General features: G+C 42.1%; 3 protein-coding genes and 1 long non-coding RNA gene across 5 annotated transcripts; 3 read left to right on the forward strand and 1 right to left on the reverse strand.

The window, feature by feature from the left end:
- Positions 1-1,414: 1,414 nt before the first annotated feature.
- On the forward strand, positions 1,415-5,910 carry LOC107703599 (neurofilament medium polypeptide-like). Of its 2 annotated transcripts, XM_016506290.1 has the most exons (4): positions 1,417-2,580; positions 3,544-3,668; positions 4,038-4,996; positions 5,039-5,910. In XM_016506290.1, the coding sequence occupies exons 1-4, from the start codon at positions 1,552-1,554 to the stop codon at positions 5,389-5,391; spliced, it is 2,466 nt and encodes an 821-aa protein (XP_016361776.1). In that variant the 5' UTR covers positions 1,417-1,551; the 3' UTR covers positions 5,392-5,910. The 2 variants fall into 2 exon arrangements, with proteins under 2 accessions (XP_016361775.1, XP_016361776.1); XM_016506289.1 differs by having other exon boundaries at positions 1,415-2,580; positions 4,038-5,910.
- A 1,607-nt stretch (positions 5,911-7,517) lies between these two features.
- Positions 7,518-10,404, reverse strand: LOC107703600 (neurofilament light polypeptide-like). The gene is made up of 4 exons (XM_016506291.1): positions 9,185-10,404; positions 8,985-9,109; positions 8,574-8,899; positions 7,518-8,455 (listed from the first exon to the last, which is right to left on the reverse strand). Exons 1-4 carry the CDS (start codon positions 10,226-10,228, stop codon positions 7,827-7,829), a joined length of 2,124 nt encoding a protein of 707 aa, XP_016361777.1. The 5' UTR covers positions 10,229-10,404; the 3' UTR covers positions 7,518-7,826.
- Positions 10,405-11,667: 1,263 nt separating this feature from the next.
- Positions 11,668-12,898, forward strand: LOC107703473 (phosphoglycerate mutase 2-like). The gene is made up of 3 exons (XM_016506087.1): positions 11,668-12,129; positions 12,230-12,458; positions 12,840-12,898. The coding sequence occupies exons 1-3, from the start codon at positions 11,782-11,784 to the stop codon at positions 12,896-12,898; spliced, it is 636 nt and encodes a 211-aa protein (XP_016361573.1). The 5' UTR covers positions 11,668-11,781.
- Positions 12,899-13,022: 124 nt separating this feature from the next.
- LOC107703601 (uncharacterized) lies at positions 13,023-13,873 on the forward strand. Its single transcript, XR_001635848.1, has 2 exons — positions 13,023-13,085; positions 13,471-13,873. It is a non-coding gene; the product is annotated as an uncharacterized LOC107703601 (long non-coding RNA).
- The last annotated feature ends 984 nt before the right edge of the window (positions 13,874-14,857 follow it).

Consider the following 14,857-nt stretch of genomic DNA (forward strand, 5'->3'; position numbering starts at 1 on the left):
CAATGTAAAAAAGATACTAAGATCAAATAAATAATTTAAATAATGTATTGGATTATTGTATTTTTTCCTGTTTGATTTTGTAGTTTTTAGTTAACTTACCACATTAATTACTGACTTACTAATTTCTAGCAGTTCACAACTTTCAGGAATAGCATGGCATCTTAACATTTTAAATTCAGTCAAGACATTTCTTTTAAATAAATGAGTTCTACAGACATCTATGTTTTTACAGTGCAAGGCACATTGAAAAACAAACCCCTGTTCAGTTATTTCTTGTAAGAACTAAAATTAACTTTAATTGTCATTCAATTTCATATACTCTGCAATGTCAAATTTTAAAAAGAAAAGAGTGTCATTGCATAGAAAGATTAGCACACTACAGTACTGTCCAGCCAAATGCCCTTCAATGTGTCTGATACGGGCCGCTGTCCTTGGTGCTGACTGTAGACGCTCAGTCAGTGATTGGGCTGCGTGCTCAGACTCTGTCTGAGGGACTCTGGGTACCAATGATGTCACGTCCACTGTAACTGTAGCCCTATAACCATATTGCAATTCTATCCAAACAAACATTGTTATATTTTGTAAGAAATTGTACTTTTACGCGTTTCATATCCACCCATGGCTCGAAAAATGGAGCTTATGGTGTATTAACAGAAAAGGTTGACCAGGGAGCGTCTTAAAAGTGCATATTCATTTTACATAAAAGTGTAAACATTTTGACTGCGTTTATAAACATTTGATGGCTGATAAAACATAAGTAGGCCTACTGGTTATGTATCATTTTATTATAGACCAAGATTAAACACCACAAACTTTTGGTGTCCTTTCTAAAAACTCTTTAAAAGTCATTTTTTAGAACAATCACAAACAGAAAACATTTTTGAAAGTTATTTTATAAGTCACTGGATATATCGCACACTGGATTAGCCACCCAAGTACTCGTTATGTGTGACCAGGAAGCTGAAACACTGATAAAAAATAAATGTAGCAAGCAGGACCCTCCCACATCGAGCTTTTTATGGCTCGAAAAATGGAGCTTATGGTGTATTAACAGAAAAGGTTGACCAGGGAGCGTCTTAAAAGTGCATATTCATTTTACATAAAAGTGTAAACATTTTGACTGCGTTTATAAACATTTGATGGCTGATAAAACATAAGTAGGCCTACTGGTTATGTATCATTTTATTATAGACCAAGATTAAACACCACAAACTTTTGGTGTCCTTTCTAAAAACTGTTTAAAAGTCATTTTTTAGAACAATCACAAACAGAAAACATTTTTGAAAGTTATTTTATAAGTCACTGAATATATCGCACACTGGATTAGCCACCCAAGTACTCGTTATGTGTGACCAGGAAGCTGAAACACTGATAAAAAATAAATGTAGCAAGCAGGACCCTCCCACATCGAGCTTTTTCGCCACAGCGCCTCGAGTATATAAACGCAGGTCGAGCGGCTATCCAGCGCTGAGAGAGCCACACACCCTACACCTATACACTTCTTTACCTCACACTTCTGTTCATCTGCACGTTCACACCCCGTCCGTCCTGATGAGTTATCCGATAGACACTATAGGAAGCCCCTACCGGAGGGTGATGGAAACCAGGACGAGCTATTCGAGCCCCTCCAGCGGGTTCCGCTCCCAGACCTGGTCGCGGGCAAGCCCGAGTTCTTCTTCGTACAAGAGGACCTTCAACGTACCGGTGGCGCGAGCTTACGGCTCAACAGTTCTGAGCTCCACCGACAGCCTTGATTTCACTCAGACCTCCATCCTCAATGGAGACTACAAACGCTCCAATGAAAAGGAACAACTCCAGGGACTCAACGACCGCTTTGCCGGCTACATCGACAAGGTGCACTTTCTGGAGCAGCAGAACAAGCAGATCGACGCGGAGATCCAGTCACTGCGGCAGAGGCAGGTGTCGCAGTCTCAGCTGGGCGAACTTTACGACCAAGAGCTGCAGGAGTTGCGCTCCATGCTGGAGCAGATCCATCACGAGAAGGCGCAGATCCAACTGGACACCGACCACATTGAAGAAGATATCCAGCGCCTCAGGGACCGCTTCGACGAGGAAGCCCGCATCAGGGAAGAGACGGAAGCGATCGTCCGTGCCCTGAAGAAGGACATGGGTGACTCAGCACTCGTCAAAGCAGAGATGGAGAAGAAAGTGCAGTCCCTGCAGGACGAGATCGCTTTTATCCGCAACAACCACCAAGAGGAGATGAACGATCTGTTGGCGCAGGTGCAGGCGTCGCAGATCACCGTGGAGAAGAGGGACTACCAGAAGGCGGATATCACCGAAGCGCTGCGCGAGATTCGCTCGCAGCTGGAGGGCCACTCGACGCAAAACCTCCAGCAGGTGGAAGACTGGTTCGTGTGCCGCTACGCGAAACTCACGGAGGCCGCCGACCAAAATAAAAGCGCCATCAAATCCGCAAGGGACGAGATCGCAGACTATCGCCGCCAGTTACAGTCCAAAACCATCGAGTTGGAGTCTGTCCGAGGAACCAAAGAGTCTCTGGAGAGGCAGCTGAACGACATAGAGGACCGACACAACAATGACCTTGCCAGCCTTCAGGTACATAATCGCATGCTCTAAACATAAGCATACCATTTGTTTTTGTTATTTAAACAAACGTGCCATCTTCCAAACTTGCATTTTATAAGTGCTTTAAAGTGCAATGAAAGTTGAAAAACAATAGTATCAAACAGTTATACTACTATATTTAATAGTGTATGCTTTTGTATATTTTTTGTTGAAAATCAAAATAATGTTCCTCACTTGCAGTTGAAAACTCATATTGGTAGATTACTACTCTGAGTATTGTGGTGAACAATGGTTGCAGCCTTGCTGCATTTGCACTGGTGATGCATCATAAATCAGTTTGGCTTTTAAAATGTGATGCAGCTATCATCAAGAATGAAATCAAACCACAGTTAAGTCTGCATGGCTGTGTGATGCTATTTCTTCTGAGCTAACTATGGAAAGCAGAGAGACAGACTGGTCATTCACAAGAGGATTTGCATATGATGCTTCATTACATCATAGGTGCAGTGGAATGGTGTTAGAAAGGGTTAAGGCGAGGCAGACACCCACAATGCAGTCTCTCCCCGCTCTTTGCTGAGTCAGAGCAGAGGCAGGGTTCACTCATTGTGTCCTAGAATCACTTCAGACACAGACTGAATGCACCTAATGGTTGCCCTTGAAGCCATACAGTGATACTCTGAATTGTAATTTAATTGGTACTGTGAGAGAATTAGCATCATAGACACAAGAAGTTCCTTGTATCATGCCAGGAATATATATATATATATATATATATATATATAAATTGGTACTGTGAGAGAATTAGCATCATAGACACAAGAAGTTCCTTGTATCATGCCAGGAATATATATATATATATATATATACACACACACACACACACACACACACACACATGATCTTGAGATTATCTCGAGCATACAACAGTTTTTCCTGTCTTCAGCAACAGATTTATTTTACTAAACTGTCGCAATATTGTGTCTGGTGCACTAGGAAACCATCCACCAGCTGGAGAATGAACTCAAGAGCACGAAATGGGAGATGGCACGGCATCTTCGTGAATACCAGGACCTCCTGAATGTCAAAATGGCACTAGATATAGAGATTGCTGCATACAGGTAAAATTGGGATATATTTTGCATATGAGTATATGGTGTAAATACCTTTTATTTTTAGTTATTAATATTATTATTTATCATATGTATTGTTATTATTACATTGCTAATATTATATTTAATATTTATTAACAATTAACATTTGTTATATTATTATTTAAATATTTGTTAATGCAAATATGAGAATGAGAATATATATTATTTTATGCAAAAAAGCAGCATTTCCTTACCACTTAATTATCTGTATTTTAGCCAATTATATAGCCATACATATTTCAGAGAAATGTCTACATGTAATCTTTACATATAATTATGATAACAGCCTAAGTCGCAATTGTATCTTCTTCTTCTGTGCCTTTTCTCTTTATGTAGAAAACTTCTTGAAGGAGAAGAGAGCCACTTTAGCACTTTCCCATATCGCCAGGCCGTCACCAAAGGCCCCAAGGTCAAAAGTGAGCCTCCAAAGCTTAAAGTGCAGCACAAGTTTGTAGAGGAGATCATCGAGGAGACCAGGGTGGAGGATGAGAAGTCTGAGATGGATGAGGCTTTGGCTGAGATGGCAGAAGAATTGTCAGCTGCCAAGGGAAAAGAAGAAGGAGAGGAAGAGGGAGAGGCTGAGGGTAAGGATGAAGAAGGTGGTGAGGACGAAGGAGAGAAAGGAGAGGAAGGTGAAGGTGAGGAGGAAGGAGAAGGAGAGGAGGAGGTGGTCGCCTCTACCCAAGCCAAAGTAGCCTCCGGAGCCCCTGCTGAGGTTGAAGAGGAGGGAGAGAAAGAGGGAGGTGAAGAAGAAGAAGAAGCTGAAAAGGGTGATGAAGAGGAAGAAAAAGGAGAGGAGGAAGAGGAGGGTGAGGATGAAAAGAAAGAGGACGATGCAGAGGAGGAAGCAGAGGAAACTAAATCTCCCGAAGCAAAGGCCTCTCCTGAGAGTGAGAAAGCAGAGGAGAAGCAGACCAGCGGAGGAGAAGAAGAAGGAGAGGAAGAGGGTGATGAGAAAGATGAGGCAGATGCAGGTAGCGACAAAGGATCAACCGGTGAAAAAGAACCAGAAGCAAAGGAGCAGCCTAAGAAAGTAGAAGCAGAAGCGGCAAAGGAAGACAAGAAGGGAAAAGAGGAGAAGGAGGAGCCCAAATCTGAGAAAGAAACGGCAACTGTGACGGAAACCAAGACAGAGACACCTAAATCAGAATCTCCAAAGAGTGAGAGCCCAAAGAGTGAAAGCCTGAAGAAGGAATCACCTAAGACAGAGGCTCCAAAAAAGGAAGCCCCCAAAAGTGAGTCTCCCAAGACTGAGAGTCCTAAGGCAGAACCACCCAAGAAAGAGGCCCCAAAGTCAGAGTCACCGAAAGCAGAAACTAAAGAAGATTCCCCAAAGCCAGCAGATGAGAAAGCTACTAAAAAGAGTGAACCAGAAAAAGAGCCTGAAGATAAAAAGAAAGAGGCGACCGTGAACGGAGACACGGGCAAGAAAGACGAGAAGAAAGAGTCCGATAAGAAGGAGGTGATCTCCAACGGAGTGGATGAGAGCCCAACCAAAGATGAAACAAGCCAGAGAGTGGTGATCACCAAGACAGTGGAGACCACCACCACTGGGGAAGGTGGAGTCAAGCAAGTCACAAAAACTGTTACCGTCACCGAGAAAGGAGATGCGGTGGAGGAAACCGTCCAGGAGAAGGTGGTCTCCAAAACCGTGGAGAAGCAGGCAGTGAAGGCTACTGAAGCAGATTAGACCCTAGTGTCCAGCTCCAACCAACTGAAGAGGAACCGAGGAGGAAGCATATCAAGCATTCAACACAACACTAACATAACAAAGAAAGCATAAAGCTCAACAGATGTATTACATTAACCACACTGAAACAAAAACAAGCATAGAGAGAAGCCATAAGATGTGGCTAGAAGCTAAAAAATGCATGTTGAGTGATAGCTTTAAATGGGTTCTGCTGCATATGCGGTCCGGGATGCCGGGGACTCGCTTTCACTTTTGTTCAAACTGCAATACCTGGGGGAGGGGGGCGGTCACTTGAATGTGGCATCTGCATGCCAGCTCAGGGGGGAGTGCGCTCCTCGTTTTTTGAGATAGAAAAATAACCACCCTATGTATGACAGTAATATAAAATACTCGCAGAGCGGTGGGGAATGACATTTACTTTGATTTTGAGCAATGAGGGGTGTAGAGACTTGTGTTCTGACAAAAGTAGCCTTATAAATATTATCACGAGGACACCAACTGAGCCAAAAATGTAAAAAAGGATGAAGACGATGGTGAAAATAGCCCATGGTCATATACACTCAGTACATAAAGCAACTAAGAAACTCTTAGCCTTAAACATGCTTTTTATCGTTGTCAGTTATGTTTACTTGATGAGTGCATTTGAAAATAAACCTGTCAGTGCACACACACATTCTTGTATGCATAGAATTGACTTGACTTCCTTCCTTTAGACACTTCCATTAACTGTTGGACAGGTCAGGTGACTAAAATGTGACAGTAATGCTGACTTTTCACGAAACTGGTAATATACTGTATGTTGTTTGTTCAACTTTAAATAAATATTTAAAAAATCTTGGTATTGAGCTTCATCACATTTTTGTTCTTTACAAGATCAGCAACTTAAAGATCTGCCTAAAATGATTTACATGTACAGTATATGTACTTTATTTTTATTGAATGTTTTGTTGAACCATCTGTGAGACATCTGCCGAATGCAATTACATGACAGTAATTGCCCATACTAGCAGCTGTATGTGAGAATTTATTGAGAAAATGTTGCTGCATTGCAGGCTGAGACTGCACCATCAGAGATATACAACAAATACAAATACTACGCAACTTTCATAATGGACTGTTCAAGGCATCAGTATTGTTAATTGGCCATCATTCCATTAAATATGATACATAATTTAAAAACTAAAGTGATAAAACTACAGTGTTTTTGTCTTTCCTGTCTAGTCAAAAACATTTTGAGAATTATTTTTGTTGGTTTTGATTGCTTCTATTGTCCTAATTTGTAAGTCGCTTTGGATAAAAGCGTCTGCTAAATGACTAAATGTAAATGTAATTATTTATATATTCAGTCCTGGGCATTGTTCCCTGATACTGCTACAAAGGACTCATTAAAAAATGCTCCTCAAGTTCTGTGAACTATTTGTGCAGCACAAGTTGTGGGGCACAGCAATACGGAAATGTATACAGATGCACTAGTATTTGGGTGTAGTTTGTATTATATTGTACTATATCTAATGTACTGCTAATAAGTAAAATTCTGAAAAGTCTTCTTAAAGGAAATATCCTAAATTTATCAGACAGTAATGACTGTCTATTTTACATTGAACTTAGTGTCTTCAGCAACATGACCCAGGTTTCAATCTGACACTTTGTTTTCTGTGTACTCATATTTTATTCTTATACTGTCAATTTTAACTCCTGATGTATGTACATTTGTATGTGCACATATAAAGCACTGTTTTAAATGTTCTATATAAATAAAGTTTTACTTTTTCAGAGGTACCTTTAAAAACTGGTGTTTAAAAAAAGGTGTATACAGCAACAGTTTAAGTAAAGGTCACATGATCCGTAAAGCTTTTAATAAATGTCTCACTGGCATTTTTTTATTTATGAAGTTTTCCCACATTAGGAATTCTGCATCATTTTTTTTATTACATTCACAACCTTTTTTGTATAACACTTAAAAGTGTTGCAGATTCATACCTTTCATATTTAAGTTTCAAATTTGCTTTAAATATCTAAAGGCATCCATTAAATTAAGCAGACATTAAAGAACTTCTGAGTAAGGAAACTATTAAAAATTATTACACCCTCAAATAATATTTAAAAAATCAAAGCAAATCTTTTTGATCATCAAGAAGCATGTTTTTATTGTACTGGCAGCAAATATTCACTTTTTACAATTGCAAGACCGATGCTTCATTCAAAAATATAATCTACTTCACAAGCATACATTCACTCAGATATGTAGATCATCAACAGCAACATCAGACAATCATTATGTTTTAAACGCTGATAAAGTTGACTGTGGTTTCAAACATTGTATTGCAGTTTGCTCTCAGCACCACTGATCAAGGCATGTTGATAGTTACAGACTGAAGGAGAACTAGAGAAGCAGGTCAGGCTACTGGTATTTGTGCTGTTAAAGATCAGACTCATTACTTCTTCCCCTTGGGTTTCTCAGTCTCCTCCTTTCCCTTTTCCTGCTTTACACTTTCCTTTTTCTGACTCTTGCCTTTCTCACCTTCATCTTTACCCTTTGGCTTTTCTGGCTCTGCCTTTTCTTTAGCTTTGGGTTTCTCTGGCTCTTCCTTCCCTTTATCCTTTGACTCTGGTTCAGGTGCGGGTTCACTTTTCTCCTTGGCTTTCTCTTTGGCTGGTTCAGGTTCGACTCCCTCTTTGGCTTTTTCAGCCTTAGGCTCAACTTTTTTCTTCTCTACCTTGTCTTTTTCTGTTTTAGTGTCTTCCTTGTCTGTCTCTGTATCCTCTTTGGCCTTATCAGCACTTGTGTCAGCTTTCTCCTCACTTTTCTCTGCTTCAGTATCCTCCTCTGCAGCCACTTCCTCCTCCTCACCTTTCTCTCCCTCTTCCTCCTCTCCCTCTTTCTGCTCACCCTCTTTACCATCTCCCTCTTTTTCATCTCCTTCCTCTTCTTCCCCTTTAACATCATCTTTTTCTTCAGTCTCCTCTTCCTTGTCTCCTTTTTCTTCTTCCTCTGCTGCAGCTTCCTCTTCCTCTGCTGCAGCTTCCTCTTCCTCTGCTCCAGCTTCCTCTTCCTGTTCAGCACCTGTTTAAAACAGTAATTTAGTCATGCAAAACAGTAATTTAGTAATGCACTTCGTGTCAGTATTTAGAATTGTATAATATTCTTATTCTTAATTACGAAAACAGCTTCTGAATCTTACCTTCCTCTTCCTCCTTTGTTTCTTCTTCTTCCTCCTTCTCTTCCGCTTCCTCTTCCTTTACTTCCTCCTCTTCCTCTTTCTCCTCCTCTTCTTCTTCTTCTTCCTTGGTAGGACTGGCAGCAGCTTCTTGAGCTTGACTGGATGTGATGGCCTCATGGGCTGAGAGGGATGCACTAACCAGGCGAGATCCAAACAGGTAGGGGGCACCAGAGCTCAGGGTTGACAGTGAGAACATGGGTCGGGAGTAGACAGGACCAACAGAGTAGGCACCAACCAAACCTCCCACACCCACATTGAAGCGAGACTCCTCCCCCTCAAGCAACTTCCTGCAAAAAAAACGGAAAAGATCATGTGATGAATTGGAAGCATTGACATTAATCCAAAAATCTGACCTTATATTAGTGGTTCTACCTGTAAGCAGCTATCTCAATATCAAGGGCCATTTTGACATTGAGAAGATCCTGGTACTCTTTAAGGTATCTCGCCATTTCATTCTTAGTGGCTCGAAGTTCATCCTCAAGGTCACTGATTGCATCCTGTGGGGAAGGATGGATGTCAAAATAATGATTTGAGAACTCAAATTACCCAAAATTGTGGTTACTAACACTAACCTGCATGGCAGCAATCTCTGTACTCTGCTTGTCCTCCACCTCCCTGAGCTGCTTCTCCAGAGACTCATTCAGGCCCTTGCAGGCATCAATCTCAAGGACACATGCCTGAAGTTGGCGGCGATATTCTCCCACTTCATCCTTGGAGTTCCTCACTGCGTCAGTGTGGTGCGCCACGCTCTCTGTCAGGTGGCCCATCTTCCCACGGAACCATTCTTCAGCTGACTGAATGTTCTTGGCTGCCAGCTTCTCATACTGGGCTCTGATGTCGCGTAGGGCACTGGACAGATCGGGCTTGGCAGTCTCCGCCTCAATGGCGATCTGGGCCCCATATTGAATCTGGGCCTGCAGCTCTGAGATTTCACCCTCGTGGACCTTCTTCAGGAACGCTAACTCATTTAGCAACGTATCAACCTTTTTCTCCAGCTCCACCTGAGCCAGAGTGCCGTCATCGGCCTCCTTGCGGGCCTCCAGAAGCCTGCCTTCGGTGTCCTCGCGGGCAACCACCTCTTCCTCGTAGCTGGCCTGCAGGCTCCGCAAGGCATTTTCCATACTCTCCCGGTGGCTCAGCGCAGCCTGCCTCTCCATGCGGGCCTCCTCAACGGCGGCTCTCAGAGCGCGGACCTCCTGTTCGTACAGGCCCCTCAGGCGGGAAGGCTCTACATGCCTCTGCCTCAGCAGGAGCAGCTCAGCCTCCAGGGCACGGTTCTGCTGCTCTAGTTCATGGACGCGCTCAATGTAACCTGCAAAGCGGTCGTTGAGCTCTTGCAGCTGGGCCCTCTCCTGAGTTCGCACTGCCCGGACTTCTGAGCTTACCTGGGCGGCGTGGCTGATGTCCATGTCCACAGAGCGGCCAGGGCTGCTCAACAGCAGACCGGCGGAGGTCCGACCAGGGGAGGCATAGTGGAGGCGGCTTGAGGAGAGAGAAGGGGGATGGGCAGAGAACGTGGTGCGAGAACGACCACGCTGAGAAACCCGGGGGCTGCTCTCCACATACCAGCGCTTGTAAGAGGACGAGTAGTAGGGGTCAAACCCGACGGCACTCATGGCTCCAAAGGACAAGCTGCTCTGTGCCTCAGTACCACAGTCAGCTCGATCAGCCTTCAAACACTGATCTGCTGCTCCTACCGCAGTCAGTGCAGCTTATATAGCCAGAAAGAAGCTCTGACGCAAGTGATTTTCTAAACTCTGACAATGCAGTATCAATAGCAGAGGGAGAGAGAGAGAGAGAGAGAGAGAGAGAGAGAGAGAGAGAGAGAGAGAGAGAGATATGTGTAGATGAGCAGAGGGAGAGAGAGAGAGAGAGAGAGAGAGAGAGAGAGAGAGAGAGAGAGAGAGAGCTATGTGCAGTTGAATGTGCATGTCAAGGAATATAATATAATTTTGTTAAGAAATTATTCGATTTTTACTCTGAAAATATCATAAAACAAAATGCTAAATTTATACGTTCATACACTCTGTGACTGCCACCAAGGGCATTATTTGCATAAGAAGCTATAATTAAGCAAATCATGCTTTGCATTGTGCCTCGTCACATTATTTTAAGATATTATTTAATTATGAACCTAATTATGGTATGTAAATGGCTCAAATATATACATACAACACGCAGCTTCCACTGCAGATACAGAGATGAAAGCTGGAGGAAGAGAGGAAGAGGGGAGGAGGTGGGCGTGGGGTTGGAAAAGAAGTGAGGAATGGTTACAGCTCTATTTTCAGTGCTTTACCTGTGGAAACACACCATCGCCTCTGCTAGATATGAGGGGTAGTACATACAATATGACACATGAACAAAAAGTGAATGTTTTTCCTAATGCAGACTGAATTGTCCGCCCCCCTTAATGTGTGTGCCCCCCCCTTAATGTGTGTGTGTGTGTGTTTGTGTGTCTAAATTAGGATTAAATAGTGTTTAAATAGCATTAACACTTTAATAACTAGTGATAATGAACTTCATAATATAACACAAATAAACTAAATTATTTTTTTTAATTGTAAACAGACACATATAAATGCTGCATAAACACATATGTTAATTTCTTTAATAAAACATTATATACAGTACATAATACTTTATGACATTAAGAAGTTCATTATAGCTAGCTATTAAAATATTAACAGGATACTTAAATCCTCAGCCTGGAAACTCCTGATGTACTCTACATTATGTGGCCTCTACATTCTCTCTCTCTACATTTGAGCTACAGTGTTTACTGATGGCCTCTAGCCTCTGAGATCTAAGGCTTACTCTGATCTTTGCACTTTTATTCCACACTTCTCAGTTTAAGAGTCATGTTGCTATTTTGAATCTCTTCACGACCTCTGCCCTTCGAGCAGTAGATAGATATCCAGTCCGCCCCCTTACAAATGAGAGTCAATAGGTAAGTTCAACTGTCATTCTGAAAGTGGAACACTGTGATTGGTTCAAAGCTGAATAGATATGACATATATGACAGGCCACATACCGGAATGCTATAAAAAGAGCAAAGCATAGGCACGCAGGGCTCACTGTCTGTAACAGAGTGTGTGCACAACAGCAAGGAGGGCTGTGTTTGGTGGGTTTAGTCTGGAAAATACTGTAGTGAAACCCAAATTCTTTCAAAATGGCTGCTGCTCATCGTCTAATGATTGTACGCCATGGCGAGAGCTCCTGGAACCAGGAGAACCGTTTCTGTGGCTGGTTTGATGCAGACCTCAGTGAAAAGGGTCTGGAGGAAGCAAAGCGTGGTGCTCAAGCCATCAAAGATGCAGGCATGAAGTTTGATGTGTGCTACACCTCCGTTCTGAAGCGCGCTATCAAGACTCTGTGGACCATCATGGAGGTCACAGACCAGATGTGGCTGCCTGTAGTGCGCACCTGGCGTCTGAATGAACGTCACTACGGTGGTCTGACTGGTCTGAACAAGGCAGAGACGGCAGCCAAGCATGGAGAGGAGCAGGTCAAGATAAATGTTAAACTATTTATATATAAAACTATTCATACTTTTAATTCTGGCATAATTCATTCATGCATGTGACACTTTACTTTTATGTCACTCATGTAAAAACTGATGGTGGCATGGCTGCAAGTTCGATCATGTTCCATTCCTCTTTTACCAGTCAAGACGATACAAGGGTCTGAAAGAGGGTGAGCTTCCCATCTGCGAGAGCTTGAAGGACACCATCGCTCGTGCCCTGCCTTTCTGGAATGAGGTTATTGTACCTGAGATCAAGGCCGGCAAAAACGTCATAATCGCAGCCCATGGCAACAGCCTCCGTGGCATCGTCAAGCACTTAGAGAGTGAGTATCATCCCACCAAGCATTTAGTTTAAAGACTATTTAAGGACTAGGGCGAGTGATGTGTTATATAATAAAACTGCAAGTTAGCTGAGCATATCAAGGAACAAGACAGGAACAGAAACATATAGCATTCAGAAACACATAACGTGTCTGACCACCATGCTTCAATGATCCCAGATGATACAGAGACTATTTATAGCCCTCATTTATACATAGAAGAGATTAGGAGGTTTCTGTTACAGGCACAACCTTTCAGCAGAAAGGTTCTGCATGCTCCCTCGAGAGCGATGCACTGTAGGAAGTAAAGGTCACAGGGGTCAAGGAAAGGTTGAGGCTTTGAAAACTCAATGTATGTGACATGATGTTCACCTGTGTCTACAGGCATGTCAGATGCAGCCATCATGGAGCTGAACCTGCCCACAGGCATTCCCAAAAGATAAATATTAAAAATATTAAGTAAATTTGACACACACACACACACACATATATATATATATTTATTATAATCATAATATATTTTATAAGATATATTGTATATTATAATATAATTAGTATATAATAAAAATAAATATGTCATAATAGCAGCCCACGGCAACAGCCTCCGTGGTATCGTCAAGCACTTAGAGAGTGAGTATCATCCCACCAAGCATTTAGTTTAAAGACTATTTAAGGACTAGGGCGAGTGATGTGTTATATAATAAAACTGCAAGTTAGCTGAGCATATCAAGGAACAAGACAGGAACAGAAACATATAGCATTCAGAAACACATAACGTGTCTGACCACCATGCTTCAATGATCCCAGATGATACAGAGACTATTTATAGCCCTCATTTATACATAGAAGAGATTAGGAGGTTTCTGTTACAGGCACAACCTTTCAGCAGAAAGGTTCTGCATTTTCCCTAGAGAGTGATGCACTGTAGAAAGTAAAGGTCACAGGGGTCAAGGAAAGGTCAAGGCTTTGAAACCTCAGTGTATATATGTGACAAGATGTTCACCTGTGTCTACAGGCATGTCAGATGCAGCCATCATGGAGCTTAACCTGCCCACAGGCATTCCCATCGTCTATGAGCTGGACAAGGACCTGAAGCCCATCAAACCCATGCAGTTCCTGGGAGACGAGGAAACAGTGCGCAAAGCCATGGAGGCTGTGGCCGCCCAGGGCAAGGTCAAAAAGTGAAGAGCTGACACAACCCAGAGACTGAAATATCCTGAACCTAAAAGAAAGGGGCGCATTATTGGACCCAAGTCTGTTTGAAGACCACCAAATGAATGAAAGTGAACACATGACATGGACAGGACTGTCACCCCTCCCCCCAAACATTCTCACATTTCACCACCATTTATAAACCCCCTTGTGTTGGACTGCCCCATTCTGACACAGGAAATAAAAGTGAGCACCATTTTGTGTACCTCCTTTTTTGCTTGAGTCATTCCTCCCCCTCTTCTTCCCTCTCTGCATTAATTCAGGGATTTCAGCAGAACGGTGCGCTGCTGTGTAAGCTGACCCAAAGGGCACACCAAAGAGGTTGCTGAGCTCAATTTGGCAGCCATCCACACTGTGGTGCAGTGGCGGCTCATCTAGCCACAGTTCTCTACGAGAGCCCACTGCACATGACGGCCCATAATGGCTACGGCATCCTGCCAGCACCACAATTAGCAGCAGCTCAGGTTTCCTGGTGACAAAAGGACAGGGGTGTGTGTGGATGTGCATGTGTGACGGGCTATGATTGGAAAAGGACAAAGTCGGAATTAGAGAGTCAAAAAATAAAAACTTATATTGCATGACTAAAAAATTAATAAAATAGTATAAATAGTATAAAATAGTAAATATAAATATATACATAATAGTGTTTAGATAGATAGATAGATAGATAGATAGATAGATAGATAGATAGATAGATAGATAGAAAATATTAAATCAAATAAAATAAAAATTGTATAAATATATAATAATGCATAATTGGCTTTTTATATACTTTTTATATATAAAATGTAAATAAATGTATATCTATTTTACCTGGCTTGGCAGCCGTCCACACTGTGGTGCAGTGGCAGCTCATCTAGCCACAGTTCTCTACGAGAGCCCGCTGCACATGACGGCCCATAATGGCTACGGCATCCTGCCAGCACCACAATTAGCAGCAGCTCAGGTTTCCTGGTGACAAAAGGACAGGGGTGTGTGTGGATGTGCATGTGTGACGGGCTATGATTGGAAAAGGACAAAGTCGGAATTAGAGAGTCAAAAAATAAAAACTTATATTGCATGACTAAAAAATTAATAAAATAGTATAAATAGTATAAAATAGTAAATATAAATATATACATAATAGTGTTTAGATAGATAGATAGATAGATAGATAGATAGATAGATTTATATATTATTATATATGTATA

This window comes from Sinocyclocheilus anshuiensis, unplaced genomic scaffold, assembly GCF_001515605.1.
Source record: "Sinocyclocheilus anshuiensis isolate Anshui unplaced genomic scaffold, SAMN03320099.WGS_v1.1 scaffold330, whole genome shotgun sequence".
Lineage (NCBI taxonomy): Eukaryota > Metazoa > Chordata > Actinopteri > Cypriniformes > Cyprinidae > Sinocyclocheilus > Sinocyclocheilus anshuiensis.

Bases quoted from the DNA above. Each gene is read 5' to 3' on its own strand.
- LOC107703599 (XM_016506289.1), top strand. From the start codon at position 1,552: ATGAGTTATCCGATAGACACTATAGGAAGCCCCTACCGGAGGGTGATG. The intron at 2,581-3,543 runs GTACATAATCGC...CTGGTGCACTAG, and splicing joins ATGACCTTGCCAGCCTTCAG to GAAACCATCCACCAGCTGGA. The intron at 3,669-4,037 runs GTAAAATTGGGA...CTCTTTATGTAG, and splicing joins ATAGAGATTGCTGCATACAG to AAAACTTCTTGAAGGAGAAG.
- LOC107703600 (XM_016506291.1), bottom strand. From the start codon at position 10,228: ATGAGTGCCGTCGGGTTTGACCCCTACTACTCGTCCTCTTACAAGCGC. The intron at 8,900-8,984 runs GTAGAACCACTA...TTTTTTTTGCAG, and splicing joins ATTGAGATAGCTGCTTACAG to GAAGTTGCTTGAGGGGGAGG. The intron at 8,456-8,573 runs GTAAGATTCAGA...TGTTTTAAACAG, and splicing joins AACAAAGGAGGAAGAGGAAG to GTGCTGAACAGGAAGAGGAA.
- LOC107703473 (XM_016506087.1), top strand. From the start codon at position 11,782: ATGGCTGCTGCTCATCGTCTAATGATTGTACGCCATGGCGAGAGCTCC. The intron at 12,130-12,229 runs GTTAAACTATTT...TGTAAAAACTGA, and splicing joins AGGAGCAGGTCAAGATAAAT to TGGTGGCATGGCTGCAAGTT. The intron at 12,459-12,839 runs GTGAGTATCATC...CTGTGTCTACAG, and splicing joins CATCGTCAAGCACTTAGAGA to GCATGTCAGATGCAGCCATC.